Here is a 13679-nt window from a genome sequence, read left to right as displayed (position 1 = left end):
AAGTATAATATATTACAATATTACTTAATTTACCTATATATTTAGCTAATTGTAGGATTACAACATTTCATATAAGGTTCACAGTTTCATATAGTCGGCTTTGGTTGAAAATAAATGCTTACCGTGTCAAACGTGAAAAAGTTTCTGTCTTAATTGAACTAGTGGATCGTCATCAGTTTTGGTGATGGTTGCCTTCCACAAGGACTGAAAAGGAAATAGTGAATGTTTGAATTGATTGAATTATTGGTTAGGGAATTAAAAAAAGGGTCTGGCAGGAAGATAATGTATCACTTCTGTATCTTGATGAGCTGCTTCTCTGCTCACTACTTAAGAAGTTACTTGCCACTGCAAAGTAATGCAATACATTTTCCCCTTGATTTGACCATTTCTTTCCCTCAAACTAAGTAGTTGATGAGATTAGAAATTTAACCAGCATTACATGTAGGCCTATGCGTTATTCAATACACAAGTTCTCGTTTGGTTTTTTAGGGTACAGGTTCCCAGTGAGTAAAGGTTCCCAATGATTCGTATTTTCTGTAATACTATCTTTTATATGCCGGGTATAGACATACTTTCTTCGCAGTAAAATGGAAAACACAGGAATGTCCACTATGAATGTAATTTACCAAATCAATGTTCATTTAGATATCCAAGCTCACTTGCAAATCTCGATTTACTTAACACTTGAAAATCTTAATCTCAATCACAGCTTTGAAATATTTCAAACAATCAACAATAACAACAAACGGAATACTTACAAAACTCTGGGCTTAGTCCTGAGTCAATGCCTTTGCCAGATAGGCCGAATACCCATAAAAAAGAAATGCATACATGTTAATATTAAGTAGATTGAAACTTGACTAAAACTCTACACATACATACATACATACATACATACATACATACATACATACAGATTTTCTCACCGCTGCTAGACAAATAAATGTAATTCAAGCGATTCCTTCTATTAGACACAGGAATAAGCATACTCAAACGAATGTTCTATTAATTAAGACTGGTGCATAAAGTTTAAAGTTCACTTCAAACTCTGAGTACACAATCACTCCAAAATATATTTTAGTGTCACCAATACATAGCATAGCATAATCATCCAATTTCGCTAGTCAATGTTGCTGTCATACATTGTTGTAATTTACAATATCTACATCTGTTAGTAAGCCAACTACCACTAATGAAGAGTAAGTCAACTTCACCACAAGCACTTTGAAACCATATACAAAGCTTGACAGAAACAACAAACATGAACTATTCAGCAGTTGTAACCTACCATCCACAGTAAAAGTTTCATTGCCATAACTGTCGCCACCCATACACCACGACGTTGTGAGGAAAACAGTAGACCGAGTCGAAATGTAGATCGATTGATGCAATTTGAAATCACTGATAGCCCACATTTACATAAACACAGCGACATGAATCAAGGCTCCTTCTAGTCTGGCCAAAACATTATCAGGTCTCCTACAAGTACTCCTTGAGAGGAGTGGCTAAATTAGCTCGCTAGCTCAAGCTTGTGGCCAGCCATGACTAGCCTTAGCAATAAAGCTGGCAAAAGCTTGGCAACACAGCAGAAGTCATTGCTAAGCGTCTTCGACTAACAACCACTTTAGTCTTACCGAGGCTATACACACTGTATATGCAAGCGTTGCTTCGGACTGACGCAAATCAGCTGGATGTATGAAGTAAAGAAGAAGGAAGATCGTGAAAAAGAGCGAATGCAGTGTTCACTGCTGGCTGTGGAGGTCTTCACCAGGTGCTTCCATGTCTGTTTACCAGACTGCATTCTGGGGGACGAACGTCACCGTTCGACTACAACGCATGTTATCAATAACTGCTGACACATACACAACCTGACCTCTAATTATAAAAGTAAAAGTAAAATAATTTAATTAATCCCAATAACTGTACATTAATATCCGAAAAGCAGATAATTAGAAGCACCCTCTATGCTGTCAGGTTAAAAAGAAACACGTTTCCCACCGGCCAATCGCTACTGTCCCTTTTAGAGGTGGAGCGCATTGTTCGTTTCCGGTTTAATAAAGTTTGATTTGATGCGAGTAGACATGGGTGCTGTAACAGACGGTAAGCCTCCGCTGTTTTTTACTTATTTATTTTCTAACCATACATTCCAAATAAATGTTTTGCTCACCCGACAGTATGTTGTTCGAAAATTAAGTTATAGTACAGGGCAGTAATGATAGTGCAAAAACATATAGATATACCATTCATAAATAAGCGTTGGTTGGGGGGCTAAAAGGCTAGCTTGCAACATCACAAGGGTTTTGCATCGTGCTGAAACCTTTTTTTCCTTAACCTTAGATGAAGTGATTCGGAAACGTCTTCTTATTGATGGGGACGGGGCCGGGGATGATCGGCGTATCAATGTACTCCTGAAGAGTTTTACTAAATGGTGCAACTCCCCTGCTACACCGGAGGAGGGGTAAGCAAGTGATTGGATGTTTCAATGGAGTTGTTCACAACAATGATAGACGTTATGATTATGAACCTAAGATTCACTCGGACTTACGAATCGTTGTCTTCCCCCTTGCAGGTTTACACAGCACCAGAGGATGCATGGAACATTGGCACAGTGTGAATTCTCAATGCTAAAAACATTGATGGTTTATGACATGAACATTCGGGAGATGGAGAATTATGAGAAGATATACTCCAACATAGGTATGCAGATTAACCAACCCCTTTTGACTTGAAAATTGTGACAATGCAATGTTTTCGAAAATAAATGTTTTTCCCATCTTCACTTTCACAATGTAGAAGAAAACATAACATCTGCCCACGAGAAGATATCCGAATGCAAAAAGGAGATTCAGCGGGCAAAGAGAATACGTAAAAATCGACAAGGTATGTTGTATTCTGTCCCTTTTCCACTTCAGTATCCATTCAAGCATGGGCGTCAGTTTGGTTTGAAATATGCTGGGGACAGAGACGCATTCGGTAGTGCATTTTCAGAAGTGCTGGCACTTTTTTTTTTTTCTTTAGTGCAGGTAATGAAAGGTTCTGAAAGACGGCATACCCATGTAGCTAATTACTAAGGAATAACATTTATTCACAATCTGTCTGGCACGTTTAATGAAGAAAACGCTTCCAAAAAAGCATCAGACATATGACCCACTATGTTCGGCTCCATGTATCCAATGTTGACAACGTGAAATAACATGGCTAAGCTACCAACATAAACAAGAGGAGCTAGGAAAGGAAATTATCTGTGTGTTTAGTTCAGAAGGGGCAAACATGTGGCCACGCACGGCACTACAAAAGTTGTCAGAGATTGAAAAAGAAAAAAATGTTTGTTGCGCAGCTGAATGCTGTATCACATCATGAGCTGGCTGTTCTCAATTCACAACACGTATTCCATCCAATCTAGCCTACATTAGGCATTCTGACCAAAACTCATGCACTCCCCAGTCCCCACCACAATTGTTCCAGAATTCAAGCAAAGCAAGAATGACCAAAAGTCACCTTGTGTCAGCAAGAGACTGACTCCACTGACTGTCAATTGCAAGTTAAAACAGCCGACCACTTGAGTGCAAAAAACACAAAAGACCTCGCCACAGCACCAGCCAATCTTAAGCAATATATATCTCGTCTTACCTTTTAATTTATTTATGTGGCAGTGGTCTGCAGATGCATCCCGTGGTGTAGGCCTACCACATCCATTTAGTTCAACAGGTTATCATTCTGATACTGTCCATTGTACTAGCGACCTGCTCTGGTGCTTTTTACTTATGTATTCAGGCTAAAATGACTTGATTGTCTGATGCCTCATCATTGCATCCCAGCCAAAGAGTATTGGTATTATTAGTATTGGCTACTTGCTAAAACGAAAAAATAACTTCACACAGTTTGTCTTTTTACAATGTATTTGTTATCATTTGTAGCGTTGTTCAGCAGAGAAATAGTTCGCCAAAGTCGTTGATGTCGCTTAACAACCGAATACGCTGGGGTTGATAAGTTACCGGACCTCTTACGGAGTGCTACAGATGACGTGAATCAGAGGCAAGAAAATCCACTTTCCTTGACAGCGGTCAAATATACTGGACGTGAGCATTCCACGGAATTGAGAAGAGCCGTGTAATAAACAAAAATAATTGACAGCTGAACGTTGGGAAGGCCCATGCAAGTAAATGGATCAATCTACAGCATCGAGAAGGGCTGTGTAATAATCCATAGTAATTCAACTCAAAGTTCTTTTTGGGGTACAATATTAATCTTGAGAAACTGGTGGGGACGCGTCCCCAGTGGAATTGACGCCTATGCATCCAAGGAATAGTAAATGGTTATTACATTATTATCTTTGTTCCTTAAATAGTGTGACTTGATTGAAATAATTCTTGTCTATCATAAACAGACATTAGTTCAAGTAAGTATGTTTTCTAACAATGCCATGATGGACAGCAGCTCCCCAGCAGGGGAGGACATTATGTACAATATGAGTGCACACTGTGGATTCTGCGCTGCTTAAGTAAATACTTACTTAATTACTGAGCCGTTGTTATATCAGTACTGCATTGTATGCTGTCGAACTCATTCTATGTTTATTTTTTTGCAGAGTATGATGCTCTGGCCAAAGTTATCCAGCAACACCCAGATCGACATGAGACACTAAAGTGAGTTATTTGTGTGTGTGTGTGTACGTGTGTGTGTGTGTGCGCGCAATGAAAGTGACACTACATATCTTTCTGCTCTTCAGGCAGTTGGAGGCGCTCGACAAAGAACTTCAACAGCTGTCTGACATAAAGGAAAATGTGGATGCAAAGGTAAAGTGTGGAATCAATTTCATATATTTCATTTATGAACAGAAATCGAATTGTACATATATTGAGGTGTGATGTATCCCCAATTAGCTCGAACTGAGGAAGAAGCAGTTTCATGTTCTTCTCAGCACCATCCAGGAACTACAGCAGACACTTGATAGTAAGTGGAACAACAAAGAGGTTACTATACGGGCTACTAGGGGTGGGAAAAATAATCGATTCTTCGATGCATCGCGATTCTCGCTAGAACGATTCTGTCTCGATGCAGATACATTTATAACCAGAATTAAAAAATATATATACATATATATTATTTTATTTTTTTTGCCTGCTGCAACATTCTGTTCGCCAGAGAGGGATAATTTTTGTAATTTTAAAATTATTGAATTTATCTTCAGTGTGTATTGGCCAATCTGATTTGTCTTGACACGATTGCAATTCAGCCTACGCATAGCATGCGCGCAAACTCACAGCCAGACACAAGAACTCCTTCTAATTCAAGAGCAGCTTTTCCATTAATGACATAGAAAAGAAAGGTGTTATGACACCAACGTCAATCAACGTAATCAATGCAAGCTGCATTGATTATTGCAAGAATTGCCCTGTCATTTTCCCTTAGATGACGATAAGTTGGAGACTGATGGAAACAACCAGGAGAGCCCCATGGAGAACGGAGAATGATTTAGTTTCTCTGAATTTGTATAACTTGTTTTGTTATTACGTGAATCTTTTTGTATATTTGATTAAAGCTACCAATTGACAAGGTTATAGTCATTCATATTTTTGTAAACTCATCTACAGCATACATTTTTACAACTGTTTTACCTACGAATAGTACAAAAAATGTGTACAAGAGGTACCAAACAAAGAATAAGTTACAAATAAAATTTGCTGGAGACCTGGGTAATAAAAGGTCAACAAGATGTCATGACTGATATCTTTGCAAAGTAGTGAAACACTTGAGGTACAAGATGTCATCTGAAAGTGGAATATAATTGATTTATATTGCATAATTACACATCAAATGAAGTGTTCAAACGTGAACAAACACTTTAAAGTTATTACCGTTAATGACTACGTCCGCCAGGTATGATGTTGTTAGTGACGTCAAGGCGGAAGTCGGGTAAGCTCAGAAATTATACTTTACATATCTTAAGGCTATTTGATTCGGCATGACCTCGTTGTCGACCTTTATGTGAAAAGTAACTTGGAATGTAGCGAATATACCAAAGGTCTTTAAGGTTCAAATCCCATTGCATTTGTGGTTCAAACAGTTGTCCTACATTTAATCCACAAGAGGGCCTCATCACACCAGTTATGAAAAGTAATGTTGATACTAACTGAAAAAAGATTATAGGCAATTTTTATTTTATGCAATGTCTACGTCCTTAATAAGACTAATGATGAATAACATTAAGGGAACCAAGGAAGTTAGCAACTATTTTGTATATAATGATTTATTAAATTAATTTGAGTAATATAAAGTTCACTTTTTGTGAAAATATGTAGTAAGCTCGTCTGTTGAAGACCAAAGAAAAAGGGTTTGTTTTCTTTAAATGCATTAGTCAAACACTGCACAATATTATTGACACAGTAGGCTAGTTGTTAGAAGTGCCATTTAATCGACATGTCCACAAATTCCTGTTATACGCTTAGGAAAGGCGTAAATCTAAATCTATGAAATCCTTTTACATCATAAAGTTAAAGGAAGTCAAAAAACAAGGTTACAAGGTTTTGTTTAAACAAAAACCAAAGTTTGTCAAACCCAATTAAATAAAGTACCCAAAGCCACAATATATACACGTAATTGTTATGCATGGAGATCGTATTATGATACGTACATTTTGCCTTTATTCTATTAAAATGTAAATGCCTTATTGGCTACACTTAAGGTTTTAAGTTTGCTCTCTGGATATGTGGTAGCATTTCATAAAGTTTGTGTTATGTATGGATAGGAAATAAAAAGTTATTAACTTTAAAAAAAATAACAGACAAAATATGACATAATATCCACTTTAGAATATCTGTTTGAAAAAGACTTGAGTTCAGTGATACATTGCTGTCTTTTTTTAAACGTGCAATTAGAGAGCACACTATCGCCAACAAGTCATGCATGTGGTCAATGCATCCTATTAAACATTATCTAACAATGAAGGGGAAACGCACCAAGCACTGGAAAATAGATAGAAACACATTTTGACAGAATACAAACACTACAACAATTAACAACTCAAAAATAAAATACTGTTTGTGACCATGTTTGGTTCAATATAGCTATCAATACCTTTACTGTCACAATAGGTACACCTATAACTTCACATTAGTATTCTGCATATAGCTTTTCACTTATTAAACACAGTCCCATCAGAAAAGGATGAACCAAATTGAGGGGTCTGCATTATTCGGATAAGTACTCCTCCTTTTTATTTTTTTTAACTCTTATCCTGAATAACCTTTAGATTATAGTACAGCGTTTCTGCTAGCTTAAGTATAGAGATGCACCTACATTGGATTGGGGTATAAGGTGGAGCCCCCAACCTGGCTATATTCAGAGGGTGGGGATTGGTCTCCCTGGGCACCATAGCCCCCTGATTGGTCAAAGCTGCTCGGGTTGTAGGCCTGCTGACCGAAAGAGCAGGACTGTTTCTCTGGTGGCCCTCCTTGCTGCTTCACAGCTCCTTTGTGCCACCCTGTCTCCTTGAACACAAACCAGATGTTGCCAGCCCAGAGCACAAAGTTGAGGAATCCAAACACCTATAACGTCAAAGAGAGACAGAACCAGATTGGTACATGGAAATGGAAAATGAAACTAAAAAAGTACAAAAAAAGGTGTACTATTTAGTGGCTTTCATACAAAGTAACTTCAGTGAATTCAGATGCATTAATCGAGGAGAATAAAGGCATCTTGCTAGCATTGGGTATTGAACCACCTTCCGGCGGGACGTCCACCGATCTCAGCATTGCACCACACCTGATGAGCAATAAACATCTAAAACAGCACAGCAACCTACCACAGAGGTGTTGAGGCCAGACCAGCGCGGTCCCTGAACAGAGCCACACTTGTTTCTTTGATCTTTACAGGCAGAGACGAGCAGCTGCACCTCGTCGGGGTCTGTGGCCATCTTGACGTCAGACAGAGCCTTGGCCCAGGCGGACGAACTCACCAACCACAGGAAGGAGAACACTACCGTCACAATGAAGTCCTGGTGGTAAAGCACAAGGGATCATATTAAAACATTCCAACGCACACATATAATACAGGCCATGTGGTGGATCCAAAGTGTCAACCATACCAATGTACATTCTTACATCCATACACTCTAATGCCCCACTGGGAATCCAACGCCTTACCCTGGTAGTAACGCTATCCCCTACCGGTTGAGTCAGAAGGGACCAAACAAATATCATATATTTGGATAGACTTTCCCTTTATAGATATGCATTATTTTCCTATTTTCCATTTTTAATATAGTATTTCTCTGATTATATCTTTTACTTCAATTTTTATTATTTTCAGAAGAAATAATAATCCCCCTTTGGGGGATTAAAGTCCCCTGAACCTGAATGGAATGCTCTCAACAGGTCATAGGTCACAGAGGACTGTGGCGGACTCACGATAAGGGGCCCTCGGTTGTTATCGCAGTACTTGTTGTGGTAGAAGATGTACACGACGGTGGCCATGAGGGAGTAGAGGAAGGCGAAGACCGATATGGTGACGAAGAACTCGGCAGAGGAGGAGTAGTCTCCAGAGAGGAAAAGGCGCTCACTCCTCATTTCTTCGCACAGCGGGGCTTCAAAGGACACCTGGTGCAGCCTGACACACACAGAGGAGGTCCAGGGGGTCGAGGTCAAGCAGTTTCCACGCCACCGTATGTCATCGGAATTCAAACGCAATCCGGATACCTCGATATGGACTATTTGTATCGGTTGAAGGTACAATAAGTAGCATGGATATTGTCTATTTAAAAAATATCAAGGCTCAAAATCCATATGGAATATGGAATAGTAAAGAAAGAAGATTGGATTGGCTTTAAAAGGAGTAACACTTGGGCGAAAGGCGCTGTTAAGTGTTCAATTCATGTTGTGCTTTTTCAAGTAAGGTATCATCGTTAAAACTTGTCTAAAGTTCAACACGAACGCTTACCTGAAAGGATAGGAGAAGTCTATGGCGATGCTGAGGTTGCTGCTGGCCTTCTCCATGCAGTCAACACTAACCCTCAGCTGCCCGGTGTAGCCACCGCATGTGGCAAACGCAAAAATGGCAAAGAGCTGTATGGACACAGAAGCAAGCATTACTTTGGTTACTGTCAAAACACAGTTAGGCAGTTCATACTCTTTTTCTCAAAGCGACAATGACAAGATACTTTACAGGTGATAGTTGCTATAAGAACTCCCTCTATCATTCTCTCTGCCTGTGAAAAGCTACAGACATTGTTGACAGGGGCCTCATGCGAGAGCATCCACTTTAATGAATTGCATTAGTGTAGCCTTCAGAGCAGAACTGACGGTTGCACGGAGGTGAAGTAAGCATATTGAGTCTCTCTCTCTATTTCTCTCCCTCAATCTGATTACCATCCGCATCATGAGTCTGACTCGATGCTCCATTATCAAGCCATAATCTGCAGCATTGGTACCATTCCATACAGAGTAAGCAATGCAAAACATGGCAGGATACCTGTAGCATTGTTTTAGTCCACATTGTTTTTTTCTTTTTAATTGGGGAATACATATCTGAGGTACTTGATGGTGTTAGATGATTCCAAAATAACGCAATAATTATATTTGAGGACTTTGATGGCTTAATAAAATAGTCCATTAGTCCCTGCATCAATAAGATTAGAGAGCCATTAAGCCAACCAAATAGTTTCTGAATGTCTACAATGCATCCACATGTAAACACATTTCCCCCCTCCAGGATTATGGCTCCAATCACAGATCTGTGTTAAGTGTTAAGATAGGATCACCACATCAGCTCCGAGCCCATCTGCTCATCGAGCTCAGTTAACCTGGTCTGTCCAGTTATGGATAAAGGTATCGATGGAACATCAGTTAATCTTGCATTGAGAACCAATTCAACTAATTCCTCTGTAATTCACAGGAATCCGAGGGTCACTATAAATTAACTTTGGGATAGGTTAAAGGGACATTGCATGCAATAGTACAACATAATGACAACATATTTGATGACAAGTCAAGCTCCAATACAACTGACTGCATTGTGTTTGGTAGCTCTTTGATTGGCAGGTTAGTTAAAAATAGTTATGAGGTTAGTCATTGTTTTTGTTCACACCAATTTCATATTGTTTTTGTTTGGGATGTCCATTGCCCAGGATACCAAAACACTTGGACAAATGGTCTCTCATTCTAACTAATCAAATGAATGAGGTTTCAGCTGTGTTTCCCAATACATATCCGTTGACATCGTTCTGACCACGAGTCCCATCTTGACAATGGAACAATGACAGAGTCATGGTCTGAAATGGTGTTCATATTAGCCAGACAACAAACATTCATGAGAGACATCCTTTTGCCAGTAGTTGATTCTGACTTCTCCACCACATTTACAAAAATCTCCTCATTGATCCTGTGTACTCAAACCGCTAGTAGAATCATATTAGTGGTGAGGTCCTAAAACAACATGTAATGCATGGTATCAATATGGTTTCATCATATTCAGGGCAGAGCTATCGCCTTGTCTAGGCAGCTGAGCTGTGTTACAAACCATTATTCAGCTAGATGTAGGTTTTCCAGCATTCAATAAACAAAGGATCCATTTGACCAAATATTTATTCAGTCTTTGGAATTCTACTTTCACAATAAATAATACAACTGTAATCTGCAATAAACCGTACAATTAAATAACTACTGATTATGCTTTATGAAGGAAGATTTGGATAAAGTAACACATTACAGAAATATAATGGGATAATTATAAGTATGTTTTAAAATTAAATGTGAACCTTTGTGATAATACTAAAATCCAAATTCTGTAACTTTATAACATGACCCTCAACTGCCATCTCTTCACAAAGTATCTGTATATAAACATCAGCAATCGGGGAACTTACCGGTGCAAATATAACCATACACATTGAAGAAAATAATATCCGATCTGGCCTCTATGCATCAGTGCTGCCAGAAACCTTAACTCCCATTCTCACACTGAGCTCCTACAATCTAAAGGGGACTGACCAAGGAAAACCATGCAGTGTGTGTGTAAGTGGGTGGGGGGGTTTTGTGTGTCCGTATGTCTGTCTGTGTGTTGCTAGTTCTGTCCAGCCCTCTTTTCCCACACGTTCTCCTGCTACCTTAGTCTGCATGAAATGGGTAGAATAGGAGAGACGCATGAGAGAGATTGATTGGGAGAAACAGTTACACAGGGGGTGAGCTAGAGAAATAGCCATGGGGATTTGAGAAAGCCGGAGGCATACTGAAATACCCACAATTTAAATTGCGATCAGTATCTTTGTGGTGCACATAAAAATACCACTATTAAACCAGAGGAAATATTGAATGGAATAACTGAAATGTCACTCGACCTGAAATGTAAAGCTTGTTATTAATGTTTAATATTGTCTAATTATTCTAGTGACTCAGAAAACCAGGAAATATAAATGTATTGTTATACCCTAGTTTGTAAGGCTTACAGATGTATAAAAATATATACATATAAAAATATATATTTTATAATTTCATTAGAATCAAAATTATATTTTTTAAAAGGGTTTTGTATTACAAAAATAATGTTCTTCAAGGGATAAAATATCTAAAAAAGTATTTCAAATGTTTCATCACAAAGTCGAGCTAAATGTACAAATGTGATCGATTTTTCGTTTGAAAGTGCTGCATAACAATGTGGGACCGGGGCTGAAATAACACCCCCAAAATGTAATTTTCTTGTAACATCCTTGGTCAGGTTTGCAAAACTTTTATCATGTATTAGCTAAAAGAAATGAGCTCACTTTTTTGCCGGCATTCATCAACGCAAAGAGCAGCTGCTCTCAGACCCAATATCATTACAGACCCAGTGTCGGCTGGGGACTATAGCATGGCAGAAATGGGGGCATTTATTAGGGCATTGAGGTCTGAGAAGGAAATCTGAGGTGAAGCAATTGAGACAGGTTCACACACACGTCACTCTATCCTCGTCTAATCTCTTCAAGTTTAGGCCCAATCCCATTTCTACCCCTTACCCCTCCCCCTTGTTTTGAAGGGGTAAGGGGGAGGGGTAGGGGGGAGGGGTAAGGGGAAGGGGTAAGGGGAAGGCGTAAGGGGTAGAGGTAAGGGGTAGAAATGGGATTGGGCCTTAATGTTACCATATCAAGCCGCCTCACCCTCCAGAGGTAACCCAGTCAGGTACCCCATCATCACCCTAACTAGAACTGACCTCTGCTTAGAAAGAAAAGGCCTCCCACTCTCTGTATTCCCAGCAGCGGAGTATGTGATTGGTATGTGATTGGCTAACAGAAGGAGAGTTCACGGCTGTGCTTTCAGTGGTCCTCCATGCTGCTGGGAGCCTAATTCACTGTAGTTATCCATCATTATCTGCCATCAGTCCGCCTCACACCAACCACTTATCCTGCTCAGATGTGACTGGGAAAGGAAGTCGAACAGATGCCCAAGGTGTGCATGTGTACAATGAATCCATAAAGTACAGTTTTATGTCTGTGTGTTGATAATCAATATTATCCATAGTCTCACTATTAAATACAAAAAGTAAGCAAAGGGTTATTATAGCGGGGACTATGCTTTGGTAAAGTCTTAATTGTAGATTTTGCCGCTTGTCTATCTGTAACTACAGATTCATTATTTCTTTCCGAAAAGTTTAATTAAAGAGGGCATTAGGCCTACAACTCTTCTGTATTTCCCATCTCACAAAGCATCAAAGGCAGCTTTTATTCTTTATTGACGTCACTGAACAGGACATCAAGAAGATCGATAATGATATTAAAAGGATGCTCTTAAACCAAATAGTCCAGAACACACTAAACTTATATGAATTGTCGCAACTTCTCAGTTAAATTACAGAAAAAAGCTGTGAAATAGGATTAAGGCAGCCATTAGATAATCATTCTAGGCTACAATTTGTGGACTCTGATCATCAAAACGAAACAAACAAAAGCATTGGAATATAAAAATGACATCCATTGGAGTTTAGGAACCTGCTAAGCCCTAAAACAATACCAAGTAAAATACATGATCAGGTTTTGTCTGCCACCTAGTGGATAAAAGCAACTATAGCAAGTTCTATCACGCATGGCACACCATACGCTCACTCATCAATTCAATAAAATGCAGAAATATGTATTCATATATTCATATACCAATGAATACACAATGATACAATGACACAATAAAAAACACAATATTGCACCCACAGAGAACCACAAACACACGTAAACATTCTCTACATTTTCCATCCTATGCCCTCCCTCTCACTCACTATCTCTTTCTCTATCTCTCTTTCTCTCTTGCTACCTCTCCCCCCCCCCACACACACACACGCACACACACACACACACACTCCACCCTGCAGCTGCCTTTTTCCCCTTTGATTTCCGTCTCGGGTTAAGTGGTTTTTGTGGCCGTGGTGGTGGAAGGGCATAAGGGAAGTGGGGGGATTTGGCCGGGAGTCGAGCACACTAACCACTACACCATCATGTCCCCTCGCCTCTTGAGGGGCGTAAAGAGATGAAGAACATTGTGGTTCATGGCTGGCTAGGTTCTGCTCTCTAGGTTAGGACAGTAGGCACGGACCAAACCTCTAAACTGTACTGCCATTCCAGACCAGAGCAGAATGGGACGTTGATTAATATCATGCAGGAATACGCAGGGATCAGAGATCATTTGATGATGGAGCTGGAGTTGAGAACCGTTCCAACCACA

At 39.4% G+C, this 13679-nt stretch overlaps 3 protein-coding genes and 1 long non-coding RNA gene across 6 annotated transcripts in view; 2 read left to right on the top strand and 2 right to left on the bottom strand.

Moving 5' to 3' along the window:
* atxn7 (ataxin 7) overlaps nucleotides 1–1977 on the bottom strand; it is a 28430-nt gene extending 26453 nt beyond the window's left edge. The window contains exons 1-3 of one of the 2 annotated variants that reach the window (XM_030376007.1): nucleotides 1289–1977; nucleotides 759–788; nucleotides 123–204 (exon numbers count right to left, since the gene is read on the bottom strand). The gene's annotated coding sequence lies outside the window, so the exon portion shown is untranslated. The remainder of the gene's footprint in view (nucleotides 1–122; nucleotides 205–758; nucleotides 789–1288) is intronic. The other variant, XM_030376006.1, reaches the window with a different exon arrangement.
* A 20-nt stretch (nucleotides 1978–1997) lies between these two features.
* thoc7 (THO complex 7) lies at nucleotides 1998–5561 on the top strand. Its single transcript, XM_030376012.1, has 8 exons — nucleotides 1998–2100; nucleotides 2338–2458; nucleotides 2570–2697; nucleotides 2794–2880; nucleotides 4589–4646; nucleotides 4730–4796; nucleotides 4884–4953; nucleotides 5413–5561. The coding sequence occupies exons 1-8, from the start codon at nucleotides 2070–2072 to the stop codon at nucleotides 5472–5474; spliced, it is 624 nt and encodes a 207-aa protein (XP_030231872.1). The 5' UTR covers nucleotides 1998–2069; the 3' UTR covers nucleotides 5475–5561.
* An 834-nt stretch (nucleotides 5562–6395) lies between these two features.
* The window catches only part of synpra (synaptoporin a), a 10665-nt gene continuing 3381 nt past the window's right edge, over nucleotides 6396–13679 (bottom strand). Inside the window, exons 1-5 of one of the 2 annotated variants that reach the window (XM_030376011.1) lie at nucleotides 10862–11191; nucleotides 8938–9062; nucleotides 8409–8607; nucleotides 7805–7996; nucleotides 6396–7547 (exon numbers count right to left, since the gene is read on the bottom strand). In XM_030376011.1, the coding sequence (XP_030231871.1) occupies nucleotides 7296–7547; nucleotides 7805–7996; nucleotides 8409–8607; nucleotides 8938–9062; nucleotides 10862–10885 (792 nt within the window). In that variant the 5' untranslated portion in view covers nucleotides 10886–11191 and the 3' untranslated portion in view covers nucleotides 6396–7295. Of the gene's footprint in view, nucleotides 7548–7804; nucleotides 7997–8408; nucleotides 8608–8937; nucleotides 9063–10861; nucleotides 11192–13679 lie in introns of those variants that run through there. The other variant, XM_030376010.1, reaches the window with a different exon arrangement.
* On the top strand, nucleotides 7881–10582 carry LOC115557874 (uncharacterized). The gene is made up of 2 exons (XR_003979269.1): nucleotides 7881–8002; nucleotides 8376–10582. It is a non-coding gene; the product is annotated as an uncharacterized LOC115557874 (long non-coding RNA).

The sequence above is a fragment of the Gadus morhua genome, chromosome 13 (genome assembly GCF_902167405.1).
Source record: "Gadus morhua chromosome 13, gadMor3.0, whole genome shotgun sequence".
Taxonomy (NCBI): Eukaryota; Metazoa; Chordata; class Actinopteri; order Gadiformes; family Gadidae; genus Gadus; species Gadus morhua.
The sequence above is the reverse complement of the archived record's forward strand: the minus strand, read 5'-3'. Positions and strand labels throughout refer to the sequence as shown.